Source organism: Amblyomma maculatum, chromosome 1 (assembly GCF_055883805.1).
Source record: "Amblyomma maculatum isolate TAMU_Amacu chromosome 1, ASM5588380v1, whole genome shotgun sequence".
Classification (NCBI taxonomy): domain Eukaryota; kingdom Metazoa; phylum Arthropoda; class Arachnida; order Ixodida; family Ixodidae; genus Amblyomma; species Amblyomma maculatum.
Genome location: NC_139344.1, coordinates 139,898,186 through 139,918,523, shown reverse-complemented (window position 1 = coordinate 139,918,523; position 20,338 = coordinate 139,898,186). Strand labels below are relative to the sequence as shown.

General features: G+C 46.4%; 1 protein-coding gene across 2 annotated transcripts in view; it reads right to left on the bottom strand.

Moving 5' to 3' along the window:
• Positions 1-1,883: 1,883 nt before the first annotated feature.
• LOC146204163 ((Lyso)-N-acylphosphatidylethanolamine lipase-like) overlaps positions 1,884-20,338 on the bottom strand; it is a 42,254-nt gene continuing 23,799 nt past the window's right edge. For both annotated transcript variants that reach the window (XM_084589103.1, XM_084589102.1), the window contains exons 2-7: positions 18,356-18,507; positions 12,544-12,840; positions 11,408-11,677; positions 7,324-7,438; positions 4,976-5,162; positions 1,884-4,483 (exon numbers count right to left, since the gene is read on the bottom strand). In XM_084589103.1, the coding sequence (XP_084445229.1) occupies positions 4,370-4,483; positions 4,976-5,162; positions 7,324-7,438; positions 11,408-11,677; positions 12,544-12,840; positions 18,356-18,507 (1,135 nt within the window). In that variant the 3' untranslated portion in view covers positions 1,884-4,369. The remainder of the gene's footprint in view (positions 4,484-4,975; positions 5,163-7,323; positions 7,439-11,407; positions 11,678-12,543; positions 12,841-18,355; positions 18,508-20,338) is intronic.

Sequence of the window (20,338 nt, the reverse complement as noted above, 5' to 3'; positions counted from 1 at the left end):
TCCACAACAGCGTCTTTCACAGCCTCGTCAGACTAGGAGAGAACAAATAACAAAGAGAAGCACCGGTACAACAATGGTTACTTGTCATTAAACAATTCAACTTCTTTCTTGAGAAGGGCTACTGATGCCTTAACTGAATTCCTTAAATATAGATAGCAGCCGTTGGTCCGGTGCTTCTCTATTGTTGACCGCTGTGTAGCTTGATTTTGTGCCTATTACTGTGGGTACGTTTTGACAGTAGGTAATTGCCAGACTCTACACATGTGTCTCAGGCAACTGTACGCATGCATCTGTTTGCTTCTTAAGGCGGTATTTTGGGTTCTAAAAGAATAGTTGCAAGTTAGCGCTCGTATTTTGCGTGTTTGCGCGTTTATTCTCTGTGTCCCATCTTGTTTTGCGCAAAAGCTTTCACTTCACCAACTGTCTTAACAATCTGCACTGCACAAACCCCTCATAATTTGTCGAACTAGATGAGTTTAAAAGTTGTTTGTAAATGGCGTTCCGTAAGAATCTATACTTGCGCGTATTTTGTTTAGCCAAAATTTTGTTTGAGTTAATCTTGGAAACACCGAATCGTACACCCAGTACGCAGATGATGTGCTCCTAGTTGGTAGTAAACAACCTAGACTATAAGACATTATCATGCATTCAACACGATTGCGAGCTAGTCATAGAATGACTAAGCAGTAACTTAATCACATTTAACGACCACGGATTAGTTAGTATTGGAAAGTTTGGGAACCTACTTCAACTATATTCATGATCTCATATACCTTCATCTTCGTCGATAATGTACACCAATATTGTGGGTGGCAATAAAGGCTGCCCTGGGTTGTTCTCAGTCCCCCCTACCTTTTACAGTTATTTACAGCAAATTCCAGAAAGATGCACCGATTTATCTGCACTGGCCGAAATGTGCTGATTGTAAAGTTCTCATCTTTGTCTGGGTTCGTTGTGCGCACTGTACACAATGCTGAACGTTCACCAACTCGACCAGTTTTCAGAATAAAATATATTTTAGGCATACCTGGGAATAGATTTTTTAGATAAGTTTCACAAAGTTCAGTTGTGTCTCGTGTGTTCTCAGCTACCGAAGGTCGCATTTTTGCTGCATTCTGCTTAGACAATTTGCTCTATGTATCACGTAAGAAAATAACATGTGCATTAGCTTACGATGTGTTATGTTAGGCTGTTTTAATCAGCCTTTTCAAGAACGATGATCAACACGATGCTAAAATCCATCCATAAATTGGTTATGCATGGTACGCCACAGAAGTGTGTTTCAATGTTTACAGATGACTTTTCCCACTTGCTTCCTAGAACAGAAGTACTCAAATGTACCAAATGTCCCAGGAAAATATATCCATGGTCTTGAAGAATATGCAGTGAAACTCAGCTATGTAGCCCAGTAAAACCAACTCAAGACTTTTGCGCTCGCATGTCCTATAGTTTTCAATGCCCTCCCTAAAATAGTTAATGAGTATACATTAATTGGATGCCTATTTAATTGCTGGATTCGGGGAAAAAAATGTTCATTTCCAAGTACCAGATCGTCTTGAAAAGCAGTTGACTGAAATGTTTGCACCAAGCCACCATTTATGCATGGTTTATTTACCTACCATAATTTTGTTTGTCATTTCTGCTGTCTTTGTGTGCGCCAGATGTATTGCTGGTTTCTGGGTGCGACTTCTCAAGCCTTTTGAGGCTTGTGAGGCCTGCATTTGCATTTTTGTACGAGAAATAAACAAAATATAATTATTAGTAGTAGTATTGACGACGTGCTGCCATACTACCATACTATTGTTCTCCTTTTGCAACAACAAGACACCAGAACTAGTAAATGTTACAGTAATAAGGTTATAGATGATAGCAAGGTTGCTCGGTTGCTCCAAGAAAATGTTTTATTTCCAGAGGTCTCTGGCAAAAAAAGAAATGAAAAAGTACGTCAGATCACAGCGTCGTGTGTAACAATTCGTAGTATTTACATTTGTACACGAAAAAAGGAAAGTTTCTTAAATATTCAAATTCACGCTGCTGCTTGGGCAGCAAAAGAACAAAGGGTGGAGCACAACGCTCAGATTTATCCACACACAAAACGGTCACACAAAGTTAGCACTTATTCTAAATCACCAACTAACGAGCACAAGCAATGCGGTCAGTAAATGCCACATTTCGTGAAAACGGCGATGACAAACTAAACAAATGTTTGCTCTTCTACAGGATCACGAGCAATTTGACATTCCGTACGACGTTTATCAACATCTCGCCGAGATGCTCGAAGACGTCGAAAAATGCAAAGTCGGTTAACACACTCGGAAAGCACTTAGTGCTTTGGTTAAGACACAGAGCAGTACACCAAAGAAAGATGGGACAGAAAAATATTGGAAAACTTTAGGACAGTGATAAGTGATAGCGGACCTAAAGACAATTATTTCAGTCTGACGCAAGTGACTTGTCTCCACAGAGAGGTTTAGTATAACATTCTGAAGACATTAAACCCGACATAGCTTAAATGGAAGGGATTTTTTCTTTTTTTATGTAGCCGCCACAGCCTCCAATTGCCAAAATATTATATACTAGAAATCTTATATGACTTGTAAAAACAGTAACAGAACTTTAGCCAGTAAAATTCCCATCAATGCCTCAACGATTAAAAACAAAGTAAAATACAAAACGCAAACACTAAGTCGTTATCTAATTAAGCAAATTATGAGTACCCAATCGCTTAAGCAAGAATACTTCCCATCACATGACACAATTACTTCGGCAAATTTAATAGAAACTGCTGCGTAACGTTATCGAAACATATGACACAGCGTGACGGAAATATAAGCATATTTCTGTCGCCTTCCGAGCAGTGGCAGAGGGCTGGTGCGTCGCTGTAGGCTCCGTGAGGTCTTGGCGGGTTGCAATCGAGAGCTTATCTTGATAATTTGGATAATTACAGATAGTAACTTGTATCTGAAGAAAGGTCACTTATAGCGGACAGCGGGCGCACCAGTAGGTGCAGGTAAACGTGCTAATCAGGATAGTGGCTGCTTAAACGGCTGGAGCGGGCGCACTTTGCTTCATATGAGGCCACCATGTTATCGCTCTGAGTGAGCAAAATGCACAACGCTAACATCAGAAAATTGCTTGCATGCGCTAATGAATATTCCCGTTAACGTTTTGCACATGCGCTCTCTGGACCGCCATTTCGCTAAGCAAGCAATCACTCATATCGCGCAGTACCAAACCTCTCTATTGTGACAGAAAGCCACATACAAAAACAGAACTGAAATGAGGGCACAACGAAGAAGAAAACTCGATGAACATACGTTTTTTCCAAAATAAGGAACAATTCGTGAAAATTTTCAAAGCTCTCGCTTTTTCGCGATACGATCTCAAGATGTATATGTATATCCTCGCCCCTCATAACAATAAGACAACTCTCCGACAACACACAACTTCACAGAATCGATTTCACACTCGAATGCAGCAGATGACACTAGGTGCGATCACAGCAGTGAAAAGTGCATCTTGGTAGTGCGTTGCCTGAAGACTTCATTTATTGCTAGTCATAAACCCACTCAAATAGTCTTCAAGAGAACAAGACTAAGATTCTTTCTGGAAACGCACATTGTTGTTGGGCCCGCTGAAGGGTTGAGAAGGCGAACTTAATAAATAAGCAAATAGAAAAAAAAATAAATATCCGACTTGAATTGTCAGTGCGCAGAAACACGCGTAAGCGCGCTTATGCTTAAAAATGCACGCATTAACTGAAATTGCAGTGATTTTAGGGGAGGAACCAAAGTGCTCTTTCGTCTCGTTTGGGGCATATTCTTCTGCGAGAGCGTGTTCTCACGAATAAAATGTTCTATATGGAAGATGCACCTGTATCGCGTCACTTAATCGAAAACAATATACACAAAAAAGCTGAATATATACACTGGCAATTGCAACTTCTCGCGAAGTACCACTGCCACTTTTGCATTGCTTTTATTAATTTAACTAAGATCTCCTTCTGTCCATCTTCTCTTTCGACAAGAGAACGAATTTTGCAGTACCTTCCTGTTAGCGTTGATCGTAATAGTTGGAGGGTCCTTAAACTTAGAACCCGAGGAACGCGGCAATTCACAAAGGAATTGCGCGGGCAATAATAAAGTGACTTTCGAATAGTAAAATCTAAAAAAAAAATGCTCTTTCAAAGGCAATTCACTAAATTGTTCTTTGGTTTCTGGCACGCCTAAGTATGAGTTTAAAAACCTTGAGTGACACTTAGGTGGCATTTGAGGCGTGTTTCACAGAATATCATGCTCTAAATTTTTTTTTGTTCTCCGTTTCAACTGCTAGCACCAGAAAGACGCAATTTTTGGAAGGCTTGTGCCAGCTAGTCAGCCTCCAGATGTAGCCTCCCGTCGACAAGTTCGCACGCCTTGTTGACAACGTCGCAAAACTCCTCGGGTTTCTCGTAGTGCAGGTTGTGGCCGCAGTCTTCAAGAACCTGTTCAGGAAAAGTTAAGGAAGGGGTTTGAATAAATGAATCTAGGTCAGCATCTGAAGGGCAAAAGATGTCCAAACTAAGCTGTTTACGGTTAGTAAGCTTTAAAAACTATGATGCTGTAGAGTTGAGAAATTAGTAGTCCACTAACCAGGTATTAAACGTTATCGAAAAACGTAGAGGGCAGTGGAAGTCACAGTGCATACTTCGGGCTAGACATACGTGGCATATTTTTTACAAGAAGTAATGCTCCACAACATCCCCTTCTCCAATAAAATCCTCCACCGTAAATTTGATGAAGATGTGTTCGCAAACGGACTATAAATAGCTTCTTCCACAATTTTCACACCCACACCGGCAAATGTGAACACATACAGAGATGTATTTATAGAACTAAAGAGTTGCCAAATAAGAGTTAGTATTTCCACGAATTAAACGCTCTTTGCGGAAGTGGTAGCGCAGAAAGCGCCAGAGAATAGAAATAGACCAACTCACGTGAACTTGGACGTAAGATTGAGTCCTGGCTTCACGTATGGCGAACGCAGGCTTTCGGCCCATGAAGCTGTGTGCGCCGTAGATGAAGGTGATCCCCACTTCTGGTGGGAGCGCCACTAGCCTGGTGCCCATCGGATGTTTCACCCACGGAAATCTGTGCATCAGCGCCTTCACCGTAGCCTCACCGCTGCGAACAGAAACCAAAGCAGCAACAAAACACAAGAGTAAATAACATGTAAAGGCAAAGCAACGCTCCTTTTTTCTTTCCTGAAAATCATCGTCTCACGCAAGAGCCCGCCTGCGGGTGTCATCATTATCATCAGCCTGACTATACCCACTGCAGGGCGAAGGCCTCTCTCATATTTCTCCACTTAACCCGGTTCTGCGCCAGCTGCATCCACTTGACCCCTGCGAACTTCTTAACGATCCCGCCCACCTAACTTTCTGCCGTCCCCTGCTACGCTTTCCTTCCCTTGGAATCCAGTTTGTTACCCTCAGCGACCATCGGTTATCCTTTCTTCGCACTTCATGTCCTGCCCATGCCGATTTCTTCTTCTTGATATCCGCTAGAATGTCGGTAACTTGATTTATTTCTCTGACCCACTCTGCAGGCTTCCTGTCTCTTAATGGTATCACATATGCTTATTGAATTAAAATAATTTTGATTGATGGCATGCCATCTACCATGGGGTCTTCGGCAACTGAAGCATAGAAGTTTGGGTATGTTGGTGATTTATACTTAAAAGGGAAATAATTGCCTAGAAAGGAAGACAGGTCGAGAGAGAGGCGACCCCAGAAGCAATGCGAGCATAGCGGCGCTTGTTCGATCACAGCGAAAAGAGCCAGCTTTTGTATCCGAAAACGCGCGTGCCATTGGAAGAGTAACATTATTTATCGGACTAGCCATTCTGCGCGACGCTGGAAGTCCGTCGGCGCCGTGTTCTTACTGAACCCACGTGGCAGCGCCACGAGTAACGTGTCTTCGGGAAGGACGCGCGCACGGGCCTTGGGGGTCAGCGAAAGCGCCATTCTCATCACCTTGCGTGCACTTTTGCGAGCGCATATGCGTGCACTGCGGGATTCTTGCACGTGAGTCCGGTTTCGGAGCGGCCGCGGTACTCCTCGGCCTTGTGCCTTGAGAAACGACCCGTGGTCATTAGGAAGGCCCCGCGTCCACGACGGTGCACAATGTACGCGACTCGGCGGAGCCGGGGTCGCCGCTTTATGGCCCGCTCGTTCTTGAGCCGGTCGGCAAGGTTTACTCGCCCAAACTCTCTCCATCTCTCAGCCTCGCCGACTTGCGGAGTGATCTGAGCACTTCCCTGGAATCACTCGCTGTCAACATTAATCGCCCACAAAACCTCGGAGCTCCATCGCCGGCTTAATGTTGCCACTTGATTCTTAAGCAAGCCTCTGTCTTTGCGATTCTACACGCAAGTGTCACGGCCACCGCTAGGAATTGAAGACAAAACGAATAATACAAGAGGGTGTTCGCTGATTGATTCACGAGTTACTTACGCACGAAAGGAACAATATGGCACCTAGTTCCTGCCATAAGTAAAAGGTAACCCAGCTCTACTGTAAAACAAGAACCTGGCGCTTCACTAAATATGACTTCGCTTCAAAAAGTGCAATAAAGGCTACTACTTCTTGGAAGCAGTTTCTTTTTGAGAAAGCTCCTAAGGCGCAGGAGCTACCCGAATGAATGACCCTTACTGAGCTAACGTGACGCGCGAACTTTCCTGCAAGCACAAATGTGCGAAGGATGCTAAACAAGCAGCGGAACCTAAGATGTGTGTATGTACAGAGTCGATCACACTTGTCTAGAGCGCTCGGGAGGTGCTGTGCGGAGGAAGTGAAGTAAAATTGTAAGGCAGCTGGTACTGACTCTTGACCTGTAGCGCAGCCTAAAGGACATGCGAGCTGCACAGGCACAAACGCGTGACCCCTAACGAAGAGGCTGCGTTAAAATATTTAACTTAATCTGCTCCGAAGCACGCTGTGTGCAGCGAAGACAAAGCGAAAGTGCGCAACGGCCTACGAACTTGACTTGGCCTGTAGTTCCACCTTATAGATCAATATCCCCATTGTGAAGATCTCAGCTTGTGCCCTTTTTTTTTTTTTCAAGCAGTACCAGCGAATTGGTGGTATCGACATAGTAATCATGCCAATCTGCCGTAACTGCCATGAAGTTCAGCGTGAGGAAACACGACCAAAAGCAGATAAGGAGTGCTGCCATTGGCACGCCATTGCCAGACCGTTTAGCCCCTTACAAGGGCGAAGTAAACTTCCCTGACAAGCAGTGCGTAAAGACACAGTGGCACACGGACTAAAATGTAGGTGCTCACCTGGGCCTTCGTACGTTGGAGTGATAGAAATAACTGACGACCGCAGTGTCGTCCTGCACAATTTTACGGAACATGTTTGTTTCGTGCGACAGCACGACTCCTAGGAATGGAGGTCCTGCAAGAACAAGACGATAAATGGCGGCTGTAATGAGATGCTCACGGGCGGCTAATTCTATGCAGCACGGAAACACATATCAAGCGCACACAAAGCCACGAAAATAATGACCGGCTGCGAGAAGTGCAACGCACGCCGACTTCAGCCCGGCGCCACTCGTATGATCTGCACTGACGTATAGTTCGGGATTCGTGTGCAAGGAAAGAGTATTTATGCTCATTGCCGCGATACAAGCCCGTCATTCTGTTGCTTCGAGGACGGCACATACATGTGCAAGAAAGTAATATGATTTGCGCATGGAGATCGTGAAGAAATAGAAACATAAACTTCTCTTTGAATCAGAAGAGGGATGTGCAATGCTCGAAAAGCAAGCGTTTTTCAAGTTTTGCACATTCATAGGCATAGGCAGCTCTTGGATAGCGTTTTGAAGCTGACGCACATGAATAACGAATAGCTAACACACACACACACACACACACACACACACACACACACACACACACACACACACACACACACACACACACACACACACACACACACACACACGCACACGCACACGCACACGCACACGCACACGCACACACACACACACACACACACACACACACACACACACACACACACACACACACACACACACACACACACACACACACACACACACGCACACACACAGTGATGGTGGAGTGGTTAGGATACTCGACTACAGTTCCCGAATGCGGGATCGAATCCCGGCCTCGGCGGTCGAGTTTCGATGGAGGCGGAAAGCAAGGCGTCCGTGTGCTGTGCGATATCAGTGCACGTTAAAGAACCCCAGATGATCGAAATTTCCGGAGCCCTCCGCTACGGCGTCTCTCATCGCCTTGAATCGCTTTGGTACGCTAAACTCCATAAACCAAGCTAAACCAAACATAAGGGCGAAGAAAAAGGAGAGACACCACTGCGCTGAATCAAGCAGTTGGGAAGGTGTGCCCAGTCGTACGTTATATTTTTAACGCGTCAGCGCTAAATGCCCTGTTCTCGAGAAAATGCTTTCGACATAATGAGCGAAAAACGTTCAGCCATGGCTCTCAGGTGATAGTTGGCAGGTGACTTGGCCGGACACTAATTGATAGGCGGGTTGTTTAACGTCACGCGACAATGTGATTTGGCAGGAACTGCCAGCCCGAGCGTCTCTTTTCCGATTGAGGGTAAAGGGAATCGGACCCTTTAGGACCAAGATCCTTGCATTCAGACTCAGACATGCTGCTCCTAGGCCAAGCAGGCACGTTCTTACGGCGTGGTTAAGCAGGGATTCATATCTATGTGTCGCGTGGTCTTTCACAGAATGTGGTATCTTATGAATCTATGCAATGAGTATGTATGAGATAATAGAGGTACAATCCAGCTATTAGTTATTAAGCGAGATCCAAGGTGCGTGTACGCGAACGAGTATCCGCAAAAAGAGCCGCAGACGGCAGCAGTAGAGTCACACCACTCGTGGCGGAGCTTAAGGGTCCCCCCCCCCCCCCAATCTCATTTTCTTGTTTGCTATTTGTTCCGAAGAAAAAAGAGGAGCAATGTGGTTTTTACGCATAAACGTTTCACTTAGTAAAGAGAGGGGTTTCGATCGGCTTCCCCCGTTCCCTGCATTGTGTTGGTGTATTCCGGGTGTTTTCTGATTTTTTTTTTTTTTTTTAAAGTTCAAAATTTTTGAAAAAGGGGACCTGACCCTAGATCAATTTTTGCTTTGGCGCTATATTGAGGGCTATGGAGGACACACATAAAGGGGCAGAAGGCTTCAATTAGTCCGCTAATTAACTAAATACGTTAATTATTCTTTTTTGTTTTATTTTAGGAGGTATGTTGCATTTACAGAGTTGGAGTTCGTCCTCCAAATAGTATAGCCACGTAAAAAGATTTTCTTTAAAAAATTGTATTGGATGTTAGAAGGCCCACAGATGTGACACTGACAGGCGGTTTCGCCTAATAACACAGCGTCAGCGGCGGTTCCGGCGTAGATCGCTCTCCCAATGCGCGCTTTGAGGCCGGACTATATCTACCTTGGCCGGACTGCAAGCGCAATGACTGCGCGCATTGGGTACCGACGCGGCATCTATCACTGAGACCGAGGGCGTAACAAAACTGACAATGAACCACCGTGCGCCCGTCTAGCTTTAGATGATGCCAGCAGATTGACGAAATCTCTGGTTCGATCGATGTATGTAACAGGCACTGTGCTAGCGCGTGAAACTGCCTACCAGGGTGATATTTGCGACCTTTGTAGCGCGCGTTACAGTTTTTGTTTGAAAAAAGTTTTTTTTTTTTTTTTTTTTTTTTTTTTGCGGTTATACTACCTTGAGGATGAGCTACAATTGCGCAAATACTACACAGACCTTAGAATGAAAATTTAAAAGTTAATGTGTTTGCTTAATCAGCGAACTAATGGAAGCAGTTTTTCTCTTACCTGGTGTCCGCCGTAGCCCCCAATATAGTCACAGAGCTAAAATAAATTTATAATCAGTTGCCTTCGTCTCAAAACTGTAAACCTTCTAAAAGAGCACAGAACCATCGTAACCACTGGCGAACCCACGTGGCGAACCCAGCATGTGAATAGATGTGTATTGGTCGTCTCCACGACAGGGGTACCTCGCGTTATCGAGTTAAAAAAAAAAAAAAAAAAAAAAAAAGCACACTTCTGTGCCGCCATATCACAGCTGAAAACGTTCTTCACAGCGATAGGTGAGTTGGCGGCATCGCCGACGCATATAATAGACGTTTTTCTCTTCTAATAGGAAACAAGCGCTACCCAGGCGACGCTCCCAATGAGCTATCGCTGAAAAACACTTGTGTCGCGTCAAAACCGAGACCATGTTCTTAGCTGTAGCAAAGGCCCTCTTTATAGGGATCCTCGTTTAGATGCGTCCAGCACAGCAACTCACATGCAAGTTACGTATGATTTCAGGAGAGGGCAGTTGCTCGCTCCTCCAGACATGCTCCGGCACCTCCATGCACCTTCGTGATCGGGTAAGTGGCGTCGTGAAAGTCTCGCGAATTCGGGTCGGCGCTGCTGTAAACTAGGCTTGTCTATGGCGCCGCAAGCGCCTTATCGAGTACGTGTGCAGTGACAAAGCGAGTGCGATAGCCTGATAACCGACGCTCGCCGGAAGCCGGTGGTCAGCGATCGTCCCTTATTTTGTGCGTGTGTGCGTCATGCCTATTCGGCTTCGGAAGCTCTTGTTCCCCAGCGAGGTCCCTTGGCAGCCTTGCTCCCAGAAGAAGCCACCAAATAAACAGATACGGTTTATACACGACTCTGCCGGCCTTTGCCTTTCGACGACACGCCAAAACGGACGCGATTTATACCCCCAGCATAGATTACGTTCGCAGCCCTCGCCTAGCAACGATTTGGCCTAAATGCCGATTCATCGGGTCAGCGCACTACATATATAAACGATTTTTTAAAAATCGTCTATCGATAACCAACTTATTCATACTGGCTCCTTTAATTCGGCTCGAAAGCTCGAACGCCTATTTGTTGAAGGGTCGCACATGTCGGGCGACAAAATTAGAGGGTCTCTTGGATGTCTCTTAAAAGGAGAATGGCGAAAGCCTACCCTTCCTCTCCTATCATTTGCCATGCATCGTTTGCCTCTTATCAGCGTTCGCTGCAGTGCTACATATATTTATAAGTTGTTTATAGGAAAGGAAAGGCGTGCAGTATCTGTCCCACTCTCTCCGGCAAGTGCGAGTTTGGACGGCACATCATCGCTCCTGTCGCGTGGCATTCCTCGGCGCGCGTTCAAGTGTGGGATTGCAGATGGCAAGAACGCTAGACAAGGAGAACACATCTCGGGGAATCTCGCACATAGATCCAACGCATCCTAATTAGAGGCGTTGACAGATCTCGCCCACAACTCTCGCGCAAGAGATTTCGTTTCGCGAGCCTAGAAAGACTTTCAGCTTAAAACCCTCAAAAATCCTCACCTAGGATTCCGCCGGCGCGTAGCACCGAGCAGATGTCGGCGCGGCTGAAGAACTTGAGGCCGAGTGTGAAGGCGGTGACGAGCCAGGGCAGTAGCTGGAAGGCCGTGTCTGGCACGCGGCTCTCGGAGAAGCCCCACGGGTCCTCAAGGATGAGGTGCGCCACGTGCTGGGGATGCCGCAGAGTGTACGCCGACGACACGAAGGCGCCGAAACTGTGACCCAGCAGCACGAACCGCTCCAGGCCCACCTGTCGCCGCCACGCCTCGAGTGCTGCAAAACATGACCAGCTAGAGCCATGTACGGGGGCCCGTGCAAAGTTGGGACAAATGACACGATAACCACAACCACAAGGCTGGTAAATCTGCGACCTCCCAGTGCGCCCCTCACCAGTCATATTATCACATGTGGCAATGCTAGAGGAATAACCATGCGAGATGGAGCGCGGATGGCCCTATGCCAAAAGCTGAACATATGCATCGTCCTTGTTTAGCTGTAGGGTAGCGCACAAATAGGAAACTTAAACCTCTCCGATGTTCCACATTAAGTGACCTGTGAGGATTTGTATAGCGAGATGTAAGGCGATTTTTCTTTTATACGCCTTCAGGTCGTTGTTTTAAAGCCCGTGAGAGATGTGCTTATTATTAACTAATCAACTTTCATGCTACAGATTTAAAAAGGTCATATTTTTGTCCACATTGAAGGTTGTCAGCATCGAAGGTAAGCTAGTTTTCAAGCTGTCTTCTTGGGCAATAACCTTCGAAATGTGGAAGGTCAAAAATGCGCATTTGAAAGCTCGCTGAGGGTCTTTTCCTGCATATAACTGAACCTTTATAACATGGCGTCACAGGGCTAGGTATTGCCTAAAAAGTGATGTTAACTTCTTCTGCACATGAAACACGAAAACGTCGTTTGCATTTGATGCATAAGAAGCGCCAGCGAAGCTTTTATAAATATTCAACGCAGGAAAGTCAACCAGAAGGGTTTTTAAAAGCATATATTTTACGTTCGATATTGTAACCACATTACCGACCAAGAAAATTTAAAAACGCGACTCATCTTCAATGTTGGCGACATTCCATTTTTCGTTAAAATCAAGCTTCTTGCCTGGGAGACTGGCCCGAGACCCGCACACCTACCTTGCGCCATCTGCGCCTCGGCAATGCTTGCGTCGCTGGAGAGCGTGGGCCGCGAGCTTTTGCCGAAGCCTAAGAGGTCGATGGCGTAGACGCGCCGGCGGCGGGACAGTGCCTCAAGATTGAGCACCCACAGCGCAGCGCCGCACAGGTAGCCATGCACCAGCACCAGCGGCAGGTCCTCGGAGCCTTCTTCCTCGTCAGGCTCCAACTGTACAGTCCACACACGGCTGCTACGCGGAGGGCTGTCACTGATGCGCCCCACGTCCACGTAGTAGCCGCTGTATGGCTTCCCCATCGCTGCAAAGGCATCGGCAGCGAGCCAAGAAATATTATTGACTAAACTGAATCCAAATGCACAAAACATCTGCGCTAATACGCAGGTATAGTAAGTGCGCACGAGCAAGACACCTTTGCTGAGGTCCTATGCTTAGAAAAAAAGGCAGTGAGAATCGAATGCTCACTTACAAGGTAAGGAGCGACAGCTCCCGCCTTTGAAGCAGCCGTGTGTATGATACCAACCATACCTCCGCCGCCCTCATTGTCGCTATACTGCTTTCCAAGAGTAGCGCGCTAGTGAAATTAATACTATATACTAGTCGCAGCCCTACACCACCCGACAGATGTTTTCAATGAGCACTGCCCTACTGCTCGCTGAACTGCTGGGTGCCGCTGGCTCAAGCAGGGCGGGGGTGGTAGTGTCATCTCTGTGCAGCTGCAGTTAGCGTGGGCAATAAAAAATAAAAAAAGACTAAAACAATGTTGCCCAGCCCACACCGCCAAAAGCACAACGAACTTAAACCAATATAAAATAGAAGATGTGCAAACAATAAAATTTTGCATTGCAGAAAAGAAAAACAAGAGTAAAAAGGGGGAGTGTGCGTCAACGCTATTAGCAGCTGTAGAGACAGAAGGGGGGGGGGGGGGGGGGCTTAGCGGAATAATTTTAGATGTAGCATATATAACTCAGAATGGAAGTCTCCTGGATGATTCGATACTTTCATCCTTCTGTCTAAGTGTGAAGCCCGAGTTGGCAGCTCCTGCCACATCGACCATTGCGTGACGCCACACAACCTTAGGATCAATCTGTTGCCGGCCGTTGCGAGCTATAAGCTATCACCTGCCAGAGTTATGCCCATGATGTTTCAGCTCACAGCTCCAACGCTGGAGCCGAATTTTCCGGAGAGCTGAGTTAAAGCTATAGCGTTAAAAATCACTCCTGAAGGCCGGGACGTTACAGGCACAGATCGAAAACATACGGAAGAAGAGTGACCGTCGTTCAGGGGCAGCTCGGAAGTTTTACCAGTAAAGTATAGTTCCAGCCAGTCTATTTGTCTTTTTTGTCACTTACGCTTTAAATAGAGAACGAAAGTTTCAAGAAACGTTATCCCGTGAATCAAAACCAAAAGTTACATGTGGCGACGAATGCGATACTATAGCATATCGAATCTTTCAATACCTGACACTACTATATGCGCAGCCTTTTTCCGGTGCCGCATCAAACTTCGGAAGCACGTTGAAATGGCTTTAACTGTGACCCTTTTCAACAACGCCGCCCCTGCATTTCTTGGGGCGTCGGCGGCGAGGTGCGATAAGCAGGCCACCAGTCGTGGCTAAATTCGCCTCTCCTCGTCTATGCCCAACGGCAGCATATGCCCTGCATGTGGCACAACATACCCAATTTTGGCGTATTCGACACCACACAAATCATTCGGTCTCCACCAATCCCGTATGTATGTCTGAAGTGACTTTGCAAGCTGTAACAAATCCCATAGCTTAGAGGACGTGAACTCTATGGCAAACACTGGAGTAGCACGGAATAGCCGACAACGGCCTAGCCACGGAACCTGAAGCTGCACGAGGCGAGGACGTCTGCATATGAAAGCGCGAGCGGCGAGAATTTCACCAGCGCAGAGTTCCACCCTTCGCATTGCACATTTTTTGAGGATTGCTCAGCAGAAGGTCATGCATAGTGAGCTTTGGTTTTGTACGCTCAGAGCGCGAACGACAGTGAAGCGCGCTGCTTTTGCATAACTTCGAGGTGGTGCGCAAGGTGTTCGTATATGTTGAAGTGATGCACTTCCCTCTGGCGAGTGTATCGCGATAGGATTCAGTGTGTTACTATACGGGTATGCTGAAAATGCCAACGAAAATTTGGGAAAATAACTGCCAGTGGAATGGACCTTTCCCTATAGTATCTTTCTCCGCACTGGCACAACCGCCATTCTGGAGGGCATACGCTGTAGAATGGCATGTGACTTCGCTGCGCACGTGGTCCCCGCACGTGGTCCCCGCACGCACAGGACTCAAGTGAATGAAGTGCAGCTCTGTGAATGGCTTGAGAGGCATGTCTGCAGTCGGGTCATGTGCATCTAATTTGGCAAGACGAAGCCAGCACTGTGTTAAACTATTTCCACTTAACATCGAATTTCGCTTCCGCATGCAAATCTGCATTTGCGACTGGCTGCCACTAGAGCGGATGCGTTACTGGAAGAGGGCACACTGCTGCATACGCACAGTCAGGGACAAAGTTTGCGGGACGCGGACTTAGGGGGAAAAAAAACATTTTTTTCTTCTCTAGTTTCTTGTGATATTTTTTCCCTGAATAGGGCGTGAATGTACCCTCACGATTCAGCACATTTAATTCCTTACGTTTGCCCAGTCACTCAGAAATAAATATTTTTCCACCTACTCACGTCCCCCAAACTTTTGCCTGTGACTGTACTGCAAGCAAGTAAAAATCAATCAAGCTGCATAAACCCATTCTCGTCCATGTATGTTTGTGCTACGCCGTAAAAGAAGATGGCGCATTAGGTGTCGATTACTTCTGTATAATTGTTCGCTTGCTTTCTTTTCATGAATTAATTGTAATCGATTGCATGTTGCACAGTTATGGTCTCTGCGGATGTGATGCGCTACTATGTCGCATTCATGCCAACGCGGTGGAACAAAGCACAACAAGAGGAAAAAGAAAAGTGGCTCTCTCAAGGAAGTAAAGGAAATTCATCGACCAATTTTCTCCGCCTACTGCGAGACTATAGTGGGACCACGCCTTAGCCATTTGGCTTGCCCCTATTCACGTTACCAAACTACTTGCTACGTAAATAAAAGGAGAGATCTCCAAAGATATAAAAGGGAAATAAGCTCGGGACTGAAGTCTATAGACCAAGCCAATCACGTAGGCGTAGGGAAGCGGCGGAAAAGAAAACCACGTGTTGCCGAGATGGCGAAGTGGCTCGAGCGAAGAGATCGAGACAGTGTCGTATGCGTTACCGAAAATAAGTAACTAAATACGTTACTCGTTGCGCTACAAAATAGCAACGCGTTAACTTCCTACGTTACCTGAAAAAAAAAAAAAAAGAAAAAGGTGGCGCGTTATGGCACCATTACCAAAAATGAGTACCGCACGATAGTTTGCCATTACTCCATGGTCATAAATTTTAATCAGTGCATCTTTGCTGCATTAACGCACAATACTATAAATCTCATATTTCACATAAAAGTTCTAGCCCAAACAAATATTCTACCCTAAATCCAGATTTAAAGAGAATACATTGCACAAATTTGCACGAGCTTAACAATCTAAAGTTGCCTGTAGAGTTACATATGATCTGTGGCACATGATGACACCATTTTCTGAATGTGATATAAGCATAAAATAACATTTCGTCATTAATTCTAACTTCACAAGCAAAATGTCGCCTGAAATCTCCACAAATTTACAGTACTTGGGAAAAATGTGATGTTCCAAAATGCTCGGTGTACTCCTACTCACAAAAAAGAAAAGGCGCGCAAATTGTGCAGCAATAAATTATGCTTAAATGGCACAGTTCTAGGAAAAACATATTCGGTGACATAAGCATTTTTTTTTTCATTGAGCCTGTACAGTTACCGCAAAAACGCGACTGTTTATGCAAAAGTTCTCAAGGTCAGCCTCGCTCCCTCAGGAACTCAATGATTGGAAATGTAGCTGTAATGGAAGACAGAAAGAAACAAAATTTATTTTGTAAACTAAGTTGGTAGACAGTGTTAGAGTATCGCAGCAACTTTCTGATAACTACACCTTGGTGCGGAAGTTAATCAACAGGGAAGATATGTGGATGTGTGTTCGTGCATGTGTTTCGTGCTTTATGGATATGCTGCTTTTTTTTTTTTTTTTTTTAGTTGAGTGCCTTGTCAAGGGTATGTGTTTTATGGAATGCATGCGAGCCGCAACAAGAGCCGTCGAGAGCACCTGTTTTCTTTGTTTGCAGCACCACGATAGGTGCTCCGAGTCCTTTTTTGACGGGGACGGAGGGGGGACAGTTAGAATAAAAAGTAAATAGCAACCTGACACCGCAGGTTACCGAAAATGTTAACTTGAGTCCGTTACCAGTTGCAGCTCCGAAATGGCAACGAGTACGTTATTAAGTTGTCCAAAAAAATTTGGCAAATGTTTAACTCTATAAACCTAAGTAACCAAGGTAGAAGCGGCGGCACGTTACGCTCGACCCGCCTCTCTTCGTCTCTGTGCGGTAACCTCCCTGCGAGCTGCGTCCACTGAATGATCGGATTCGGCCTGTCGTCTTCGCAACCTCTGAGACGCAAGCAGTTCACGAGGCGTCTCGCCTGCATCATTCATGACGATAGCTACCGTCAAATTGTCGAGAGCTGTTGTGATCCGTTATCAACGGCTAAGAGGCAGCGGAGGCTATCTATAGACAGATCGAGCGCCACGGCTCCAGCGTAGCTGCGGTTGACTGATGTCAGGGACTCAGGGTTGCCACGAGCGGGCGCGCCGAGCCGACTGATGTCATAGATACTACGTGGTTTCTCCTCGGTTCAAAGTCAAACACCCGTACACGGTGAAGAAGTTACAAAGGGGAGTAGTAAAAATTTTAAAAAGTAGCGCATTACTGGTAACACCGTTACTTGTAAAGCTTTGTTGCCAACACTGCTTCGAGGGCGGTTTGATTTTAATTCACGAGGGTTTCCAGCCGTGACTGTCTCCTCTGCGCCCTAGACAAGGACGAAGTCAGTAAAGTTGCGGTAACCAGATGTAGGTCCACCTATGGCATGCTTGTGTGCATGCCTATGTGAAATATTGTTTCTGTACTGGCGTATGACTGCAGAGACGGGTTGCATGAGAAACACTGGGTTATAGTACGCGAAATGTAACAGGAAACGTAGCAAATATTAGAAATATATAAATATTACTTATATAATAAGAAGTGTGGTTTAAAATGGGGTGGGTAGCAAACGTGCGACATGACAGACGCCGCGCACTGACGTAAATCTCGCAGCGCGCGGGTGCGTTTTGCGTATCACCTCCGCCTAAATGCGGCCACCACAGCGACTATATACGGTTCAATTCCGCGATCAAAGACTCACAGCCGAATAATAAAATTGCTCAGTCACTGCGGCAAATCGAAAGAAAAACTAAGGACAGGACAGGGCTAAGAAGAGTGCGTTCACTGTTCGTGGTCCTTAGGACTAAGAAGAGGACTAAGAAAAGTGGGTCCACTCTTCTTAGTTCTCCTCCGTGTGGGCTGATTTTTCCAAGATGAACATAAAAGAGACACTTGTACCGCAGCGTTTTTCAGCAAGTGGTTCGAAGTCATTTACACTTTACCGAAACCACCTTAAAAAAGGCAGACTTTCGAACACGTCCAATTGAAGTGCACTCTATCCGTTAGATTAGTGCCGCTTGGAATAAACCCGGCATTGAACAGTGCCAACGCAGGCAGCGATGCACCAGGCTTCACTGGGGAAGCTATATACCGCAGTGCTTCTAACATGCGCTTTTTGCCAGAGTCGACCAAAGGCGTGTACTCACAGCCAAGGACCCGGCGCTCTGCATCATCCAGGCTCTGCCTCGACGAGGGACACCAGCAGAATAAAGAGCGCAGTCGCACAGTGAGCACAGTGAGGAAGTAGGTGAGGATGCGCAGCACCATGTCTAGCAGGGTCTCCTTGTAGTAGCGCAACCTACAACAGAAAGGAAGAAGAGCTTCGCGTCGCTGGTCGGGCCTCACCACCTTTTTCGATTTAACGAGTCATCTTGAGAAAACAGCCGCCCATGGAAAGGCTGCGCTCCCCGTTTGCTGAAAGGCGATGGGCCACAAAGGGGTGGAAGTACGTGCATCCGGCACCCGTAACATCTCGGGTAACTTTAAACGATCCCGAGGCGCCCTTCCGTCAGCTTCCGTCAAAATTTGGCGAACGCTTGAGCTCCGCCTAAAAGGGCGTGATGGTATAGCGTTAATGGTTCCCGCCTGCGGCTCTCTTTGCGGATCCTCGTTCCTGTGCATGCAGTTTATTGCTCGATTAATTACTAATTTTTCAATTTGTACCTCTAATACTGCACGAAAACTAGTCAGCATACAGTTTTAAGGTACCAGTTTATGATGAAGGCCACCACCCGACGTAGATATAAAGCTCCGCCTTGAACAATCCATCCGAAGAGTGGCCTAGGGGCAACGTGCCTTACTCGGAATTCAAGGGTCCCGATGGTTTAGTTACCTCCCATCTATCTCTCCCATCTCAAAGGAGAAGCCCTGTTTGACAACTCGTGCCATGCCGTGTGGATCTCCTGAAGGAACGCAGCCCGTCCAGCAATCAGTGGCCACCACCTGCCAGAGCCGTGCCCGTGAACTCGCAACGCTGACAATGCCGGATTTTCTCCAGAACAGGGCCTGTCGCGTTAAAAGGCACGCCCCTTGCGCCCACCTATGGAACCCTGAAGAAGGTGCCGAGTAAGCCCCGAAACTTCGGTCTTTCTCATTAAATTTTGGCCGGAGTGTTGGAATCTTTTCTCTCTAGCCTCTAATGTGCCCAGTTCTCCCTACTCCTCGGGGCCCACAGGTCCCTCTTCCACGAACTTGAATGGCTAGCGAACACGCCAGCGCTCTTCAGCCTGCTCCCGAGTCCCGTTCCTCGCCAGGAAAAGCGCAAAGCGGATAGCGGAACAGGAGTCAGCGCAGCGGGCATGGAGCTAGCTGTAATACACTGACAGTCGTTCGTCTCGGCCTCCTATTTCTCACTAGGGAGCTTAATGGCGTAGCAATTTCCCAAAGCCTCGTGCCTGCACTGACGAAACTCAGTTTCCACGTAGTTTAGAAACAGTGTGCGAACCAGTGGCTTGTCGCAGTAAACAAGTAAGGAAAAGAAGTATGGGGGAGAAGCGTAGGTGAGCGATATCAAAAGCTATAGGTAGAGGTTCGCCTTGAATCCTAGGCCATGAAGACTAAATGTAACATACTTGCGCTTAACTGCGAAAAAACAAAAAGGCGATACCTGCAGCAGTGAACATACGCGGAAGATTATACCCCTCGCAAAAGTGCAGACTCCTCTTATGCGGTGGGGCTTACCCTCCATATTGAAATTAGGCGTAACTAGTAGATAGATTAAAATGCATGCTTTCGATAGTGCGCCTGTAGTGAGGCGTTGCAATGCTCTTGTACAGAAACGATACAAGAGGGCATTCGCTGCCCTAGAGTGCACTGAATCGCAGAATACTAAGAGGAAGTGCTCGAATCAAATAATATTTTCGGTGCTTTTTTTTTTTTTCCTTTGACGAAATAACTTCGTTAATAACCAAGGACGGCTTTCGTGCAAGATGTCTGTCGCTCTCAATACGTAGGCTCAAAATTGATGCAACGTTGGGTTTAATCGCAAGCACAGTGTAGCAAAGAACATGGACACACGTACGCGAGCCCGACGCACAACGCTCGCTCCTGTCTACTTTTTACTCCGTGTTATACTGCTAGTATCCACAATTTGCGCCTTGATAAGCCCTGTGCTAACGTTTACGAGCCTG